Source organism: Crocuta crocuta, unplaced genomic scaffold (genome assembly GCF_008692635.1).
Source record: "Crocuta crocuta isolate KB4526 unplaced genomic scaffold, BGI_CrCroc_1.0 scaffold168, whole genome shotgun sequence".
Taxonomy (NCBI): domain Eukaryota; kingdom Metazoa; phylum Chordata; class Mammalia; order Carnivora; family Hyaenidae; genus Crocuta; species Crocuta crocuta.
The window spans coordinates 5,682,072-5,695,157 of NW_027532591.1; the positions used below are offsets into that span (position 1 = coordinate 5,682,072).

Consider the following 13,086-nt stretch of genomic DNA (forward strand, 5'->3'; position numbering starts at 1 on the left):
CTTCAAACATGCTGTTCCCTCTGCCTGACACCCCTCTCTTCTACCCCTGCACCTGACTCATTCCTACTCATCCTTTCAGCCTCAGCTAGGAAATTAGCCCCTCAATGGAGCTGATTTCCTTTTTTTTTTTTTAAATGTCTATTTATTTTTGAGACAGAGACAGAGAGAGAGGGCAAGTGGGGGAGGGGCAGAGACAGAGAATAGACAGAATCCGAAGCAGGCTCCAGACTGAGCTGTCAGTACAGAGCTGATTGCAGGGCTCAAACTCACCAGCTGTGAGATCACAGTGAGATCACCACCTGAGCCGAAGTCAGATGCTTAACGAATTGAGCCACCCAGGCACCTGGGAGCTAATTTCTTGATTCAGGTTAGGCCCTCATATGGGTTCCCATAGAATCCTGGTTCTCTCTGCATGTCTCACCATTCCTCAGCTTCCATCTGGAATTAGCTGTTTACTGTCTGGTTTGCCAGCTAGAGTGTATGGCTAAAGGTAAGGATCCTGTCTTTTTTATTTCTTCTGTGTCACTTATACTTAGCACATAGTTGGCACTCAATAAATATCGGCTGTGGGTGAAGAAAAGCAACTAATAAGCAGGGCGTCTTAGGAAGTTTCTCCAGATTGATACCACCTTCCCCCCTTTTGCTCCAGTTACAATGGGATATGTAATAAGACAAACATTTCTATTCGTCACTAAGGCTTTCTTGGGGAGAGCACTGTGTTTATTTAGAAGAAATATTGATCTAGCAGATATGAGAATATGGACTTTGAGGATAGATTTTCTGGTTTTGAATTACGGCTCTCCACTCAATGGCTGTAAAACCCTGGGCAAATTACTTCTCTAGGCCTCAGTTTCTTCATGTGTAAAATGGGGGTGAACATAACAGCATCTACCTCAGAGGACTATTGTGAGGATTATATGAATTAACACACACAAAGAACTGAAGAATTACTACATATATAAACAGTAAATGCTAGCAATTATTATTACTTTTATTAAACCATTAGAGGTTGGGGGGTGGTGAGCTCAAGGAACCAAAGTTGATCACCAAATAATGCTTTGCAGGAGAGTGGTCCTGTTCATCGTGGGTTTTCTGTTTTATATGTTTGAGGAGAGTTGCTGAAGCCAAGCTGATTTACTGTGCCAATTAGAGATGAGATCATTTTGACATTGGCAGGAGAGGGAGGCAAGATCCATTTGTACATTCAACAAATATTTACTGAGTGTCTATTTTGTGCTAGACATAGAGGAAAATAAGATAGTCACAGCTGTTACAGAGCTCCCAAAAATTCAAGAAAGAAGAGAGAAGCTAGAGAGGCTGAGGACTGGGGAGTGGGTGGGAGGGGGTGCTGAGGGGCAGACCAGTGGGTATGGCACAGCAGAGGAGGATGTTGAGAGAACAGAAATGCTAAGGCAGGATTTTAAAGCATCTGCTATAGGATGTGTCATGTAAATCCTCCCCTCCACCCCCTACAAAAATCTTCAATAAAATTTTCATTGCTCACTGGAGACAGCCCGAAGAAGGGGAAGATAGCAGATATCTGGGTTATAACTGTTAGGGGAAAGAAGCTATAGGCCAAAAAGCCCTTCCTTACTCTTGTGAACTACCAGTAAGGAGGCCTTACCGTGCATGCAATATTTAATGATTATAAATGACACCTTCATGCATTGTGTAATACAAGACCCTTTACCATGAATACAAATTAAACAGTACCAAATAGCAATCATATTAACTGAAAAGAAGAGGGATTATTCAAGACAGGAAACTTGGGACTTCCAGGGAAAAGGAGCCTTGAATCTGGGAGTCACATATGACCACCAACTAGCCCCTTTGTGCTTAATTAGTCAAACTGGTGATTCCTCAGCAACCATGACTTATTATTATTTTTTTAATGTTTATTTTTCAGAGAGAGAGTGAGCGAAGGAGTGGCAAAGGTGGGTGGGTGGTTGGGGGGACAAAGGATACAAAGCAAGTTCGGACAGCAGCGAGTCTGATGCGAGGCTTGAACCCACGAACTGTGAGATCATGACCTGAGCTGAAATTGGATGCTTAACCAACTGAGGCACCCAGGCTCCCCCATGACTTGTTATTTTATAAACCACTGCTTACGAGGATGTAGTTTCTTAAACATAAGTATGCTAAGGTTTAGGTGCGGGGAAAGAAGGGGTCCACTGTATACTTAAGGCTCCCATCCTTTTCTGACTTCCAGTTTTTCACTTTTACCATCCTTTAAAATAACAATTTAAGGAAATGTATATATTTCTTTTTAAAAAAAGCAGCAACCTGAGAAGTAGTCAGTCATTAAACTAAATAAAACAAAACTATCAGTTTGCCTGAATTTCCAAGAGTGAAGTAAATAAAGCTCTGTTGGAATTTACCTACACAAACTGAGACTTTCCAGGGAAGAGAGAAATAAACTAGTTTTTTCCCCCTCTTAGATTTGTTTACTGTGTAAACCCTGGGGTTTTTGCATCTTATAATGTGACTACTGATTAAAAAGATAGATGGTTGTTTATTAATGTTCTCAAAGCATGATGCAAATTCACATCACCTTGGGTATATTTTGCCCCTAAAGCTATGAAGTAAATATGGAAGCATTTTGTAGTTAACAAGACCAAAATATGTTAATTTGAATAGTTGCCTGTGAATAGGATTTTCCTTTAAATCATTAATAGGAAAATGAAGAGAGCTTGGGTGGTCAAGCATGAAATGTAAATGAGAGTAGTTTTCTTTTTTTGTCTCATCATCCGATGTTATTTGATGTTAAAATTTAAATTTGATAATGCAGAATATGACCTTATCATGAAACAATGCAGCTTATGCCCCAGATTTTTTGACAGCAGTACTGAAACCATGATTTTTAAGTACCAATTTCAAATGACAAGTGCAGTGAAATAATTAGACATTTTGAATTGGTGGAGTCAGAAAAAGAGCTTGCCCGTCCTTTTATCTACAGGACCATATTTTTTTAAATCACAAACTAAGATAGAGGGAACCTAGATCTCTTTAAATGGCTATAAAATTACCAGTGAAATTCCTGAAGGGCCAAAGGATACAGGAAGCATATATTTTTGCCCTCTTCTTAAAATGAGGAATATATTTCTTTAAAGCAGAAAAAGGCCTTACAAACCTCATTTCTGCGTTCCGCGTCAGCCTCGGAAAACGGCAATCATTTCCTATTGTCAGGCAGCTGGTGAGAAGCGCAAAGGACAAGCTGCCACCAAGAGCTCAGGAAAATCTAGGTGGACACCAGGCCTCCGTGTCTAACCATTCTGCTACCAGAAAAAAATTTCAGAAAAAGGTCAGTTTAAAACACACACATTTTAGTCAGGTTTTAAGTGTAACTATCTCCCTAAATATGACTGATCCTATAATTAAAGCTTTTCAACTTAGGTGTTAGTGACTCATTTTTTTTTTCTATTTTGGAGGCCTAAAACAAAAAAAAAAGGCCTTAGAGTGGCATAAATTTCTATCAAACAAGAAAATGAATTAATTTAGTAGCATTGTAAAACTATGAAATTTGTGCCAGTTTTCAGGTGTCCCAAGATTTAGCCTGCTTTACAGGAATGGCAAAATTCACGGCAACGTTAAGAAATGATAAAAAGCTCATGCTAAAATTTCCTGTCGCAAGTATGCTTTACTTTGGAAGGCATCAGCAATGTACCATTTTCCAGAAATGCATTTTTATACCACCAAGCCCCTCCCTCTATGGGCAGACCCTTGAGCAGCTATTGCACTGCACGGAGCTCTTGAGAATGTTCTGGAAGCATCACTGCGAACTAGGAGAGAGAAAGGAAATTCAGCAGAAGCAGCAACTTTTGGAAGGAGAAACACCATTTTCCTCATAGAACGCTTTTCTCCTGAAATGGGTTGACTGTGAGCTCTGCTCCTCTGGTGCTTTAAATCTGTGGACCGTTGAACGTCACTCCGCCTTTTTTGAAGTTACAAAAATACTTTCTGTCCGCCGTGTGGCGGGAATAGAAAGTTTGGAAAATTAAATGCGTAAGACTTCAGATAACCCAGATGACATACATGCAATAGCATCCCATGAAGGGCTTAATCAACTCAATCCCTTGCATGTAATTAACCAAGGCACACAAAGGCTCCAAATTCTGCATTCCAAAAAAGGAGGGAAAATGCAAGGGTCCTGCAGCAGTTCCCGGGACCTACGGAGAACTGCTTTGTTACAAGTGTATCCAATGTCCCCAGCAGCAGAGACTTGTGGGGCGCCGCGTATCCCTGCCTCACTCGCTCTGCAGCTCAGAGGTGGCGGTTGTGCTATGAAGGTGGACCCTGCCAAGCTGGCCGACAAGATGCTGCGAACCCCCAAGTGCTCCAGGTGCCGGAACCATGGCTTTCTGGTGCCGGTCAAGGGCCACGCGGGCAAGTGCCGCTGGAAGCAGTGCACTTGCGAGAAGTGCTGCCTGATCACCGAGCGCCAGAAGATCATGGCTGCGCAGAAGGTGCTCAGGAAGCAGGCCTCAGAGGAGGAGGAGGAGGCCCTTGTCGCACAGGGGCAGGATCTGTTGATTGGGGCCGCGNGGAGCCAGGCTTCCCAGAGAGGCCCCCGCGGGGCCCGAGCCCTGGCCCGAGCGCCTTCCAGCCGGTTGTGGGCGGCCGTGGCGGCGGCCACGTGGGACCGAGCGGCGATCGAGTCGCGGTGGCGGTTCCCGGTTCGGTGGGGCCGCAACTTGGAGCGGAGGTAGCAGGCAGCGGGGGCCCGAACCGCCTGGAGCTGCGCCGGCCGCTGCGGCCCGTGCCCAGCCCGCCGTTCGCCGACTTCGGTAAGATTCCCAGGCCCTGTGTGGCCTCGCCCCGCTAGGGATTCCTCTCCAATGCCCTACGCTGGCGGCCCAGGCCGTCCAGGGTCCTGCGGGGATGGACCCTTGGGGGGGGTTGGGGTGAGGAATGCTTTCCAGAGGTAATCTTGATTTGGGAAACTTTCCTCTAAATAGAGATTTGGGTTGGGTGTCATTTTGGAAGAAGGTAAAAAGAGCGCCAGAAAGGAACGCGTGGTTCTGACGGCCGTTAAAATACTAAAATTTAGCTTCTTGCCTTGTGCCGTCTAGCGAGAAAGAAAATGGCCCCCAGATGCCTTAGCTGTGGCTCCTTCTTCAGGAAGACGCCTGAGAGAGGGGCCCTACTGCACTTGCGCGCTTCTTCCCGCCCTTTACCCTTGGGCTGGTGGCGCCTCCTTCAGGAGGCCACTGTGGGTGGGCCTGCGTAACTTGACTGCGCCTGCGCACTCCGTTTCCAGCCGCTGGAGGCTCCTCCCAGCGGACTTTCCTTGGAAGGGCCCTGGCCCGTGGCGCCTGCGCACCCGTACGCGCCTGTTCCCAGGGCGTGGGACTGAGACCGTACTCTGCTCCCCACTGGAGAACGGTTGATCTATGGATGTTGCCTTTTTCCTCCCCTCCCATTATATACATAAATTACATGGTTCTCTATGTCTTCTGGTTTCACTATTAAAAGTACAATTTCAAGTCATATAGATTGGAGGCTCTTTAAAATTTCAGTTTCAAGTCACATATAGATTTGAGGCTTTGGGTACAGACGTGCGCTGTTTTGGTTTTCCCTATGGCAGTGCGGTAGGAAGAGCACAGGAGGCTAGGGGAACTGCTCAGTCACCTTGGGCAAGCTTCTTTTGTGGCGGTCTCTCCCCTTTACGCTAAGGGGACTGGCCCGGACGCTCTCTGAAGGCCGTTTCTGTCTCCTGGGACATTCTAGTAAAATTTAGGTCCCCGGGAAACTAGATGGGGAAGAAAGGCCTGAAACGGCAATTCTAGGAGAAGATACCTTTCACTGGACACAGTGCCTTTCTTTGTTCCGTCTCAACAGGAGCTGAGCATTTAATTAAATGCCAGTCACTGGTGATGAAGAAGTGAAGGGGGGAAAGGCACATTTGTTGCCTTCAAGGATCTTGTCTTTGTCGGAGGGACAGCACTGGTTGAGGAATCCCACAAATCCATGCAAAGAGCTGTAGTAATTGATGGTGTCGCCGTGGTCCGAAGGAAGAGTAGGAGCTGAGGACTTCCAGAGGCACAGTGGAGTTAGGGGGAAACACCTTCTAAACTGAGGGACCAAAATCTGCGAAGGCCTTGAGGGTGATGAGAAAGGAGAAGCTGTTGGGTTGTAGTGCGTGTGGAGGCAGGGAGCCGCCCTCCTGGGGCTCTGTGGTGACGCCAAGGACTTCTTCTAAGAGTAGTGGGACCTGGCTGAAGGGCTTAAAAAGCAGGGAGGATCAAAAGCGTAATGGAGGGGGGAGATCTTTGTAAGCGCATCCGAGTGCCTTGTGCCGCCTTTGCATAGTGATGTGATGCTCTCTTCCCTCGCTCCGTGTCGTTTTACCACTTCCCTCATTGCTTACCTTTTCAGGGCTCTCTCTGAACTTCGGCTCCGATTGTGTGTTGAGGCCTGAGCGCCTGGACAGACGGCCTTCCAAGCTGTCCTCCAGCCTCTCCAACATGCATTCCTACTGCCCCTTCCCGCTTGGCTACCAGGATGGATCCCCGCCTCCGGGGGCCCTCCTGCAGCGGGGCTTCCGGCATGTGTCCTGCAGTCCCTACCACAGAGGCGGCTTGGTAAGTCCCACCCTCGCTCCTCTCCTGCTTCCTCCTTATCCCATGTGCCCTTTTGCTATTACGGATCCTCAGTCCCAGGCAGCGGCCCGCTGTGCCAGTCTGTGCCAGGCCCCGAGCTCAGGTAGGACGGATACAACACCGGCCTTGTGCGGTGTACGCCTGTGGGAGTGCGCATATGTGGGCAAGTCCATTCGTGTGCAAACAAGTCGGCCTGGGCTGTGGCGTGTGCTTTTCAGAGCTGGGCGCTCAGGTAAGAAGGAATGCAGACGCATCTCAGATAAACCTGGGAGTAACCACACAGTACCACTGACCGAGTGAGGGACCGCCAGCCTGGACTCCCAGAATGCTGGTGTTGGAAGGGCGCTTCGTTTTGCTCCTGGCACCACACTGTTGAGGGCAGAGCCAGGAGCACACGTAGGTCCCCTGCCCAAGTGTGTGGGCCACTTGAGACTGCAGAGGGCTTTCGGGAGGAATTCAAGCTTAGTCATGAAAACTATGGAAACTTTCCCCCAAACATAGGCCTGGAGTTTTGAATGCTGCGTATGGAAGAGTCAGGCCATCCCTGTTATGTAAGGTACAAGTCGGGGTGACCAGGTTTTGCAGCCTTGGTTACCAGCTCCTTCCAGACCAGAGCGGTTAAAAGTCCTTCCCCTTTTGGCAACCCTGAGACGTGTCATGACTGCAGGGTCACCAGAGGCCTGGGTAGCCAGTCCTGCCTTTGGGTCCATAAGGCTGGGCCTGTGGGGAAGGTCCACTCCAGTGCGGCTCAAGCTCATGGAAGAGTAGACCTCGGTTACCTTTCCTCCCTCCCTCAGAGCTAAAAGCCCAACAACCCTGGGTGTTAGATGTTTCTCTTGGGTGGAGGGTAGAGAAGAGCGAGAACAGAGCAGGCTTCTTTGTTTACTGTGGAAAGTGATTGAGAAGGAGGAGGAGCACCTGACATTTCCATGCCGTGAGTCTTAGCTGCAGAGTGTGGAGCGGGTCCGGTGAGCTTCCAGATGTGTCCAGGCGGGTCCGGCACACCGGGCGCTGGGTCCCCACTCCTGCTGCCGCCCCAGCAGCATCTCCTCAATTTCGGATTGAGTTCTGCTGATAAGGCATTTTCCATTGATCCAAGGGGAAACAGTTTGGAAACCACTGGTCTTGATAATGTCTGGGGTGCCTCCTAATCCTTATGTGAGCCATCAGGGTGCGTGCTCTGTATCCCTCCACTGTAGAGTGGAGGAAGAAGACTCAGAGAAGGTAAGTATTTGCTCATGGTCACAGAACCGGGGAGTGACGGACTGGGACTCACATTACATAGCTGGTCAGTAACAGAGCAGCAGTCACCCCAGCTCTGGAGCCCTGGCACTTTCTGCTGCCTGGGGTGTTGTCTGTCATGCGGAGGCAGAGCAAACATGGCCCTTGACTCTCCCATCCCCCACCCTGAACTCTGTGGGTGCTGGCCACCCCACTGCAGCCCAAGGAGAGCACAGCGCCTCCAGCCCTCACACAAAGAGGGGGCTCTGGCCAAGTGGAGCACGCACCCACCGTCTGCTCGCACAGAAGCTTGGATGGAGCCTGGCGTCCAGGGTAGCGCTTTGATTGACAGGCTTGCCAGACGGCCTTTGTTAAGAGTGTGATCTCAGTTGGTTTATCTGGGCCTGAGCTGCCACCACAGGCCCCAGGCAGGAGCTGTGATCCAGGGAGAGGCTTGGCTGAGCAGCTTGGAATTAAAGCACTAATAATCCCCCTTCCCACCCCCTCCACGTCTGGATAGAGGATCAGGGGTTTATTTGTGAAGTTCTTTCAAACCCAAGAACCTATGAATTGCTTTCATCCTTGTCCTGCTGCCCCCCTGCCCGGGCTCTGAGATACTCTCCGGAGAGGTCTTCAGCCTCCTCTTCCTGTCCCTGCCCCGTTTGCTGCTGCTTTACTTCCTCTGTTCTCTTCCCACAAAACAGCACCAGCTCGGAGCCCGACAGACCTGGGATCCAATCCTACCTCCATTGTTTACTAGCCATATGGCCCTGGGAAGTCATCTAACCTCTGAGGATCTCACTCAGGGCCCCCGTCCGTATAGTAGGGGTAAGAGTATCTATCTCGCAGGGCCACTGACAGACAGAAACGGTGTCATGCGTGGTGATATGTGCCTGGCACAGGATCTGGCAGGTAGAAGGCACTTACTTAAAGGTGGGCTTTCTTCCTTTCCTTGCAGTCACTCTAGAGTAAGTTAGGAAGTGGTTTTTGCAGACTTCCTCAAGGCCTTAACATGCTCGTGTGTGACACACCAATGCGGGGGCAGTGGGTGGGGTTTCTCAAACTCCCTTGACAAAGAACACTTTTAAGAGCACGTAAAATCTCTTCTAGGACATTGGGGTTCTCCAGAACACAGCTTGTAAAGTGCTGCTCTAAAGGATCTGGATGGAGAAGTAAATAATAGGAGCTGCATCTGAAGTTTATTATTATTTTTTATTACATTCATGTCTTTGTGTGTTAAGCTCCAATCTGTGTAGTCCCCACTCCAGATGCCCCCATTCCAGCCTTGGGGTCCTGTGGCATGAGCTCAGCCTCCATGTCCTGAAGAAGGAACAGAAATGTGGAAGGGCCGATCGCCGCAGTTGCTTTGCTGAGGTCCCCCAGGTTCCCTGGTCTCCGACAGCTGCACCGCACCCTGTTATATTGGAACAGGGCCTCCAAAGGCCCCCGCCTCTCGATTCTAAGTCCTTAGCTGTACCAGAACATGGGGCCGCAGGTGGGGGGGGGGATGCCTTCAGACCCTTCCCCAGTACAGAGCAGCTGCGTCTGACAGACTCGGTCTCCAGCTCTGCCTCTGCCGCTTACCAGCTCTGTGGCCCTGGGCCTGAAGCTTCACCTCACTGACTGTTTTCCATTATTATAGTGAGGATGCTACTAGAACCTCCCTCCTAGGGCCATGAGGGTGGAGAGAGGTCATGGATCTAAGCATACACAAAAGGCCTTTGTGTGACTGTGGCCATTCCCCAGGCTCACCTGAGATGTGCCAGTATTTCTTCTTGCCTTCATTCATTTGGTGGGTGTTTGCCGAACACCCTGTTCCAAGCGCCCTGTGCCCAGGTGTTTGGGCCAGAGAGGCAAATCGACCCCCTGGGGAGCCCCCTCATTTAGGAGTATGAGACCTGTTTGATCAGCCCCTCGGGCTAAGCCTCTTCCTCCCCGGCTTCTCGGCTTCTTGGCTGTGTGTGTGCCCTGCAGGTGTCGGAGAACGTGGGAGNCAGTTCCTCCCGCCGGGCTTCCTGTCTGCGCTGCACTTCCTCCCGCCGCCGCCGCCGCCGCCACCGCCGCCGCCCGCATCTTTCTCTCTCGCTGCCCTGTCTGATACAGACAAGGAAACCGCTGGTAAGTGAGCTCTAGCCCAGCGTCTGGGGGAGCCAGGAAGACATTCTAGAGGAAGGGGGTCCTGATCTGAAGTGGCTGTGGAGAGCAGGGAAATGGAGAACAGAAGTTAAAGTGTACTGGACCCTGGGATAGGCTCTTTCCTTATACCCCTCCATTCATTCCATATGCAAGCATCTAAGAGAGAGGGTCCCCAGTCTCAGATGAGAAAACCTATAGCACCTTGAGAGGTTCTATGGCAGACGGCAGAGCTTGGATTTCAACAGAATTCTGTCTGGCTCCAGGTCCGCTGCTGATTCCCTCCCCTTATCAGTGCCTGTGGGCAAAGGCGTGAAGGATGCCATGCACGTGGTGTGTTCAGAACACCCGAGGTGCCAGGCTTCTCTGGCTCGGCTGGGGCTTCTCTTGCTCGGCTGGGGCCTCTCTGGCTGGGGAGACAGCAAATGCTGAGCCTGGGGCAGTAGCTGGAGCTGGGACAGGCCTGCTGGGAATGGCTCCTCTACCCCAGGCCACTCCTTAGAGAGAAACAGACCAGGAGCTTAGGACCCTGTCCTTTGCAGCTCTGCCACTGGTGCACTGGGAACCTCGGGCACTTGTACCCTCTCTAGGACTCAGTCTTCTCATCTGTAAAATGGGTCATGTCACAGGGTTCCTGTGATAGTCTGTTGAAATTTTGGATGTAGAGATGCTTTGGTTTTCTTTTGAGGACTCTTGCAGCTTCAGAGGTTCTAAGATATTTTTTCCCCTTTCAATCTTTCCCTGAGGCTCCTTAGGAAAAGAAACTAAGGCCTATTAAACACTTGGCTGTGTGTGAGATGCTCAGGTGCATGGGATGTAGCATGAAGCACCCTGGCCCCCGAGCCAGAAAGCCTGGGTATCGGTCCTGGCTCCAGCGTTTACCAGCTGTGCAACCTTGGTCAAGTTCATTCACTCCTTGGTGCCTCAGCTTCACCTTCTGCAAAAGTGGACTAATAATGGTCCCTACCTTATGAGGTGATTCTGAGGATTAAACTAAACCTAGAACGAGGAAGGCATTAGCGTTCTCATCGTTTCCCCCAATTCCCCTTGCTGACCTTGATGATGCTGGGTAGCTCTCATTTGACAGAAGGAGGCTGAGGTTCAGAGCTGGGGAGTAGCTTGCGACAGGCAGAGCTGGAGTTTGAACCTGAGTCTGTGTTGTGTGGCAGGAACTAGGTTGCCGGTGTCCAGACTAGCAAATGAGAGGCAAAGTCCGTCTCCGTAGGAACCGTAGGAACCGGGAGGGGTGAGAATGCCTTACAGAAAGTTTACATCTGAAAGTAGGTAATCTTCCTCCGGTGAATCCTGTAAATCTAGCCCCTCTTCTTTGTCCTTCACAGACGACCAGGATATGGAGGTGTCTGCACCAGAGGTGCTGCCCGAGGTGCCGCCCGAGGAGGAGGAGGAGGAGGAGAAGGAGGAGGAGAAGAAGGAGGAGGAGGAGGAGAAGGAGGAGGAGGAGGAGGAGAAGAAGGAGGAGGAGGAGGAGGAGAAGAAGGAGGAGGAGGAGGTTGAGCCGCCGCCTGAGCCCAGCCAGCCGCCCTCTCAGGAGCAGTCTGACTAGGCCCGGCCGCTCGGGCCAGCAGCGTGGGGGCTCGGGGGTGTTACAGCAATGCTGTTCTTGTCTGGGTTCAGGGATGGGTAGGGAGGAAGGATAGTAGTAGGCATAAGATAGCAGTTAATTTCCATTTCAAGACAGGAGGAAGGAGGGTGCTTTCTAAGGTTCTCTAAGAACAGGATGGAGGATGGTTAGCGGAGAGGGCCAGGGCTCTGAGGGGCCGGGGAGTGGGGGGGGTGCTGGTGGAAGCTCACGTTTAGGAATGAATTTAACCGTGTCCAGGTTGTGCCGCTGTCCGATTCACTCCCAGACGCGGTCTTTGATTTCCTCAGGCCGGGTTCCAGGATGGGAGGCACATCTATTTCGGCCTTCTGCTTCTGCCTCCGCTTGGTCCCCTCTGGGAGCAGACACCAGGCTTCCAGCACATCCAGGTGGCTGGTGTGAGCAGCGGGGACCAGGGCGCTGGCAGCAGGTTCTGCAGCGCCCTTCCTTGCTGCTCGGGCTCCCGAGCTGCCCCGCCCCTACTCCAGTACTAAGCGTCCTGACCGCTGGTGCTCCCATCCGTGAAGTTGGAGCCATTGTAGGCATCATTTCTGCTTTAAAAAATCTGTTACAGTTTGACTATTTGATAGTTTTATAGTGATTGCCAACTTTAAAAAGGAGGCTGTTTGTAAGCACTGAGGCGATTCTCAAGATAGTAGAACGTGCTTCTAAATCATCTCTGGCATCCGTTCCTTCTCTGGGGACAGTTGACTGTTGAAATAAAATGAGCATTGGAAATCATTGTGGAAGGTTTATTCTGTCTCTAAATCCTTGCGGAAGGCAGTGTTGGGTTGGGGGTCCGGGGCCTGGCAAGCTGCTCCCTGGTCTACCTCTCCTTTCCCTTTACCTCTATTACCAAAAGAGAGGCTTGGGCTAGGCTACTAGATTTTTTTATTATCATTATTGTTACTATCGCTACTCTTTTCTTAAGCGGTGGAGACCTTTGGAGGAAATCGGATGCAGACACAAAAAGATTTTTTCTAGTCCCCCTTCCCCAGCTGTGTGGGTGGGCAGAGACAGCCTTCTGGAGTAGTTGGGGCCTCAACTACATCTTATGTAAAAAAAAATTTTTTTTAGTATTTATTTTTGAAAGAGAGAGAGAGACAGTGTGAGCAGGTGAGCAGGGGAGGGTCAGAGAGAGAGACAGAGAGAGATACAGAATCCAAAGACAGGCTCCAGGCTCTGAGCTAGCCGTCAGCACAGAGCCCAACGCGGGGCTCGAATCCACGAACTGTGAGATCATGACCTGAGCCGAAGTCAGATGCTTAACCAACTGAGCCCCCCAGGCGCCCTTCAACTACATCTTAAAGAGCAAGAGTGAATTAGGTGAAAGTAGGCACTCCTAGTAGGGGGTGCAGAAAGAGAATAGGGGGCCTGGAGTGAAGGATTCTGGGTGAGAGACAGTGTCCAGGGGAGGACTGGCCTTCAAGAGAACAGAGCGACCTGCTTCCTGCCTGACCTGTAGCATCCTCACAGGACAAGTGGCAGGAAGATCACCAAGAAGTGCTCCTCCGTGTTCTCCCGACAGTGTAG

The 13,086-nt window shown here is 50.4% G+C and overlaps 1 protein-coding gene across 1 annotated transcript; it reads left to right on the plus strand.

The window, feature by feature from the left end:
* Positions 1–4,236: 4,236 nt before the first annotated feature.
* On the plus strand, positions 4,237–11,723 carry DMRTB1 (DMRT like family B with proline rich C-terminal 1). Its single transcript, XM_077779795.1, is given in 7 exon segments — positions 4,237–4,539; positions 4,542–4,784; positions 6,376–6,581; positions 9,795–9,814; positions 9,817–9,938; positions 11,294–11,337; positions 11,410–11,723. Coding segments are annotated over 7 exon segments (1,002 nt in total). The 5' UTR covers positions 4,237–4,280; the 3' UTR covers positions 11,518–11,723.
* The last annotated feature ends 1,363 nt before the right edge of the window (positions 11,724–13,086 follow it).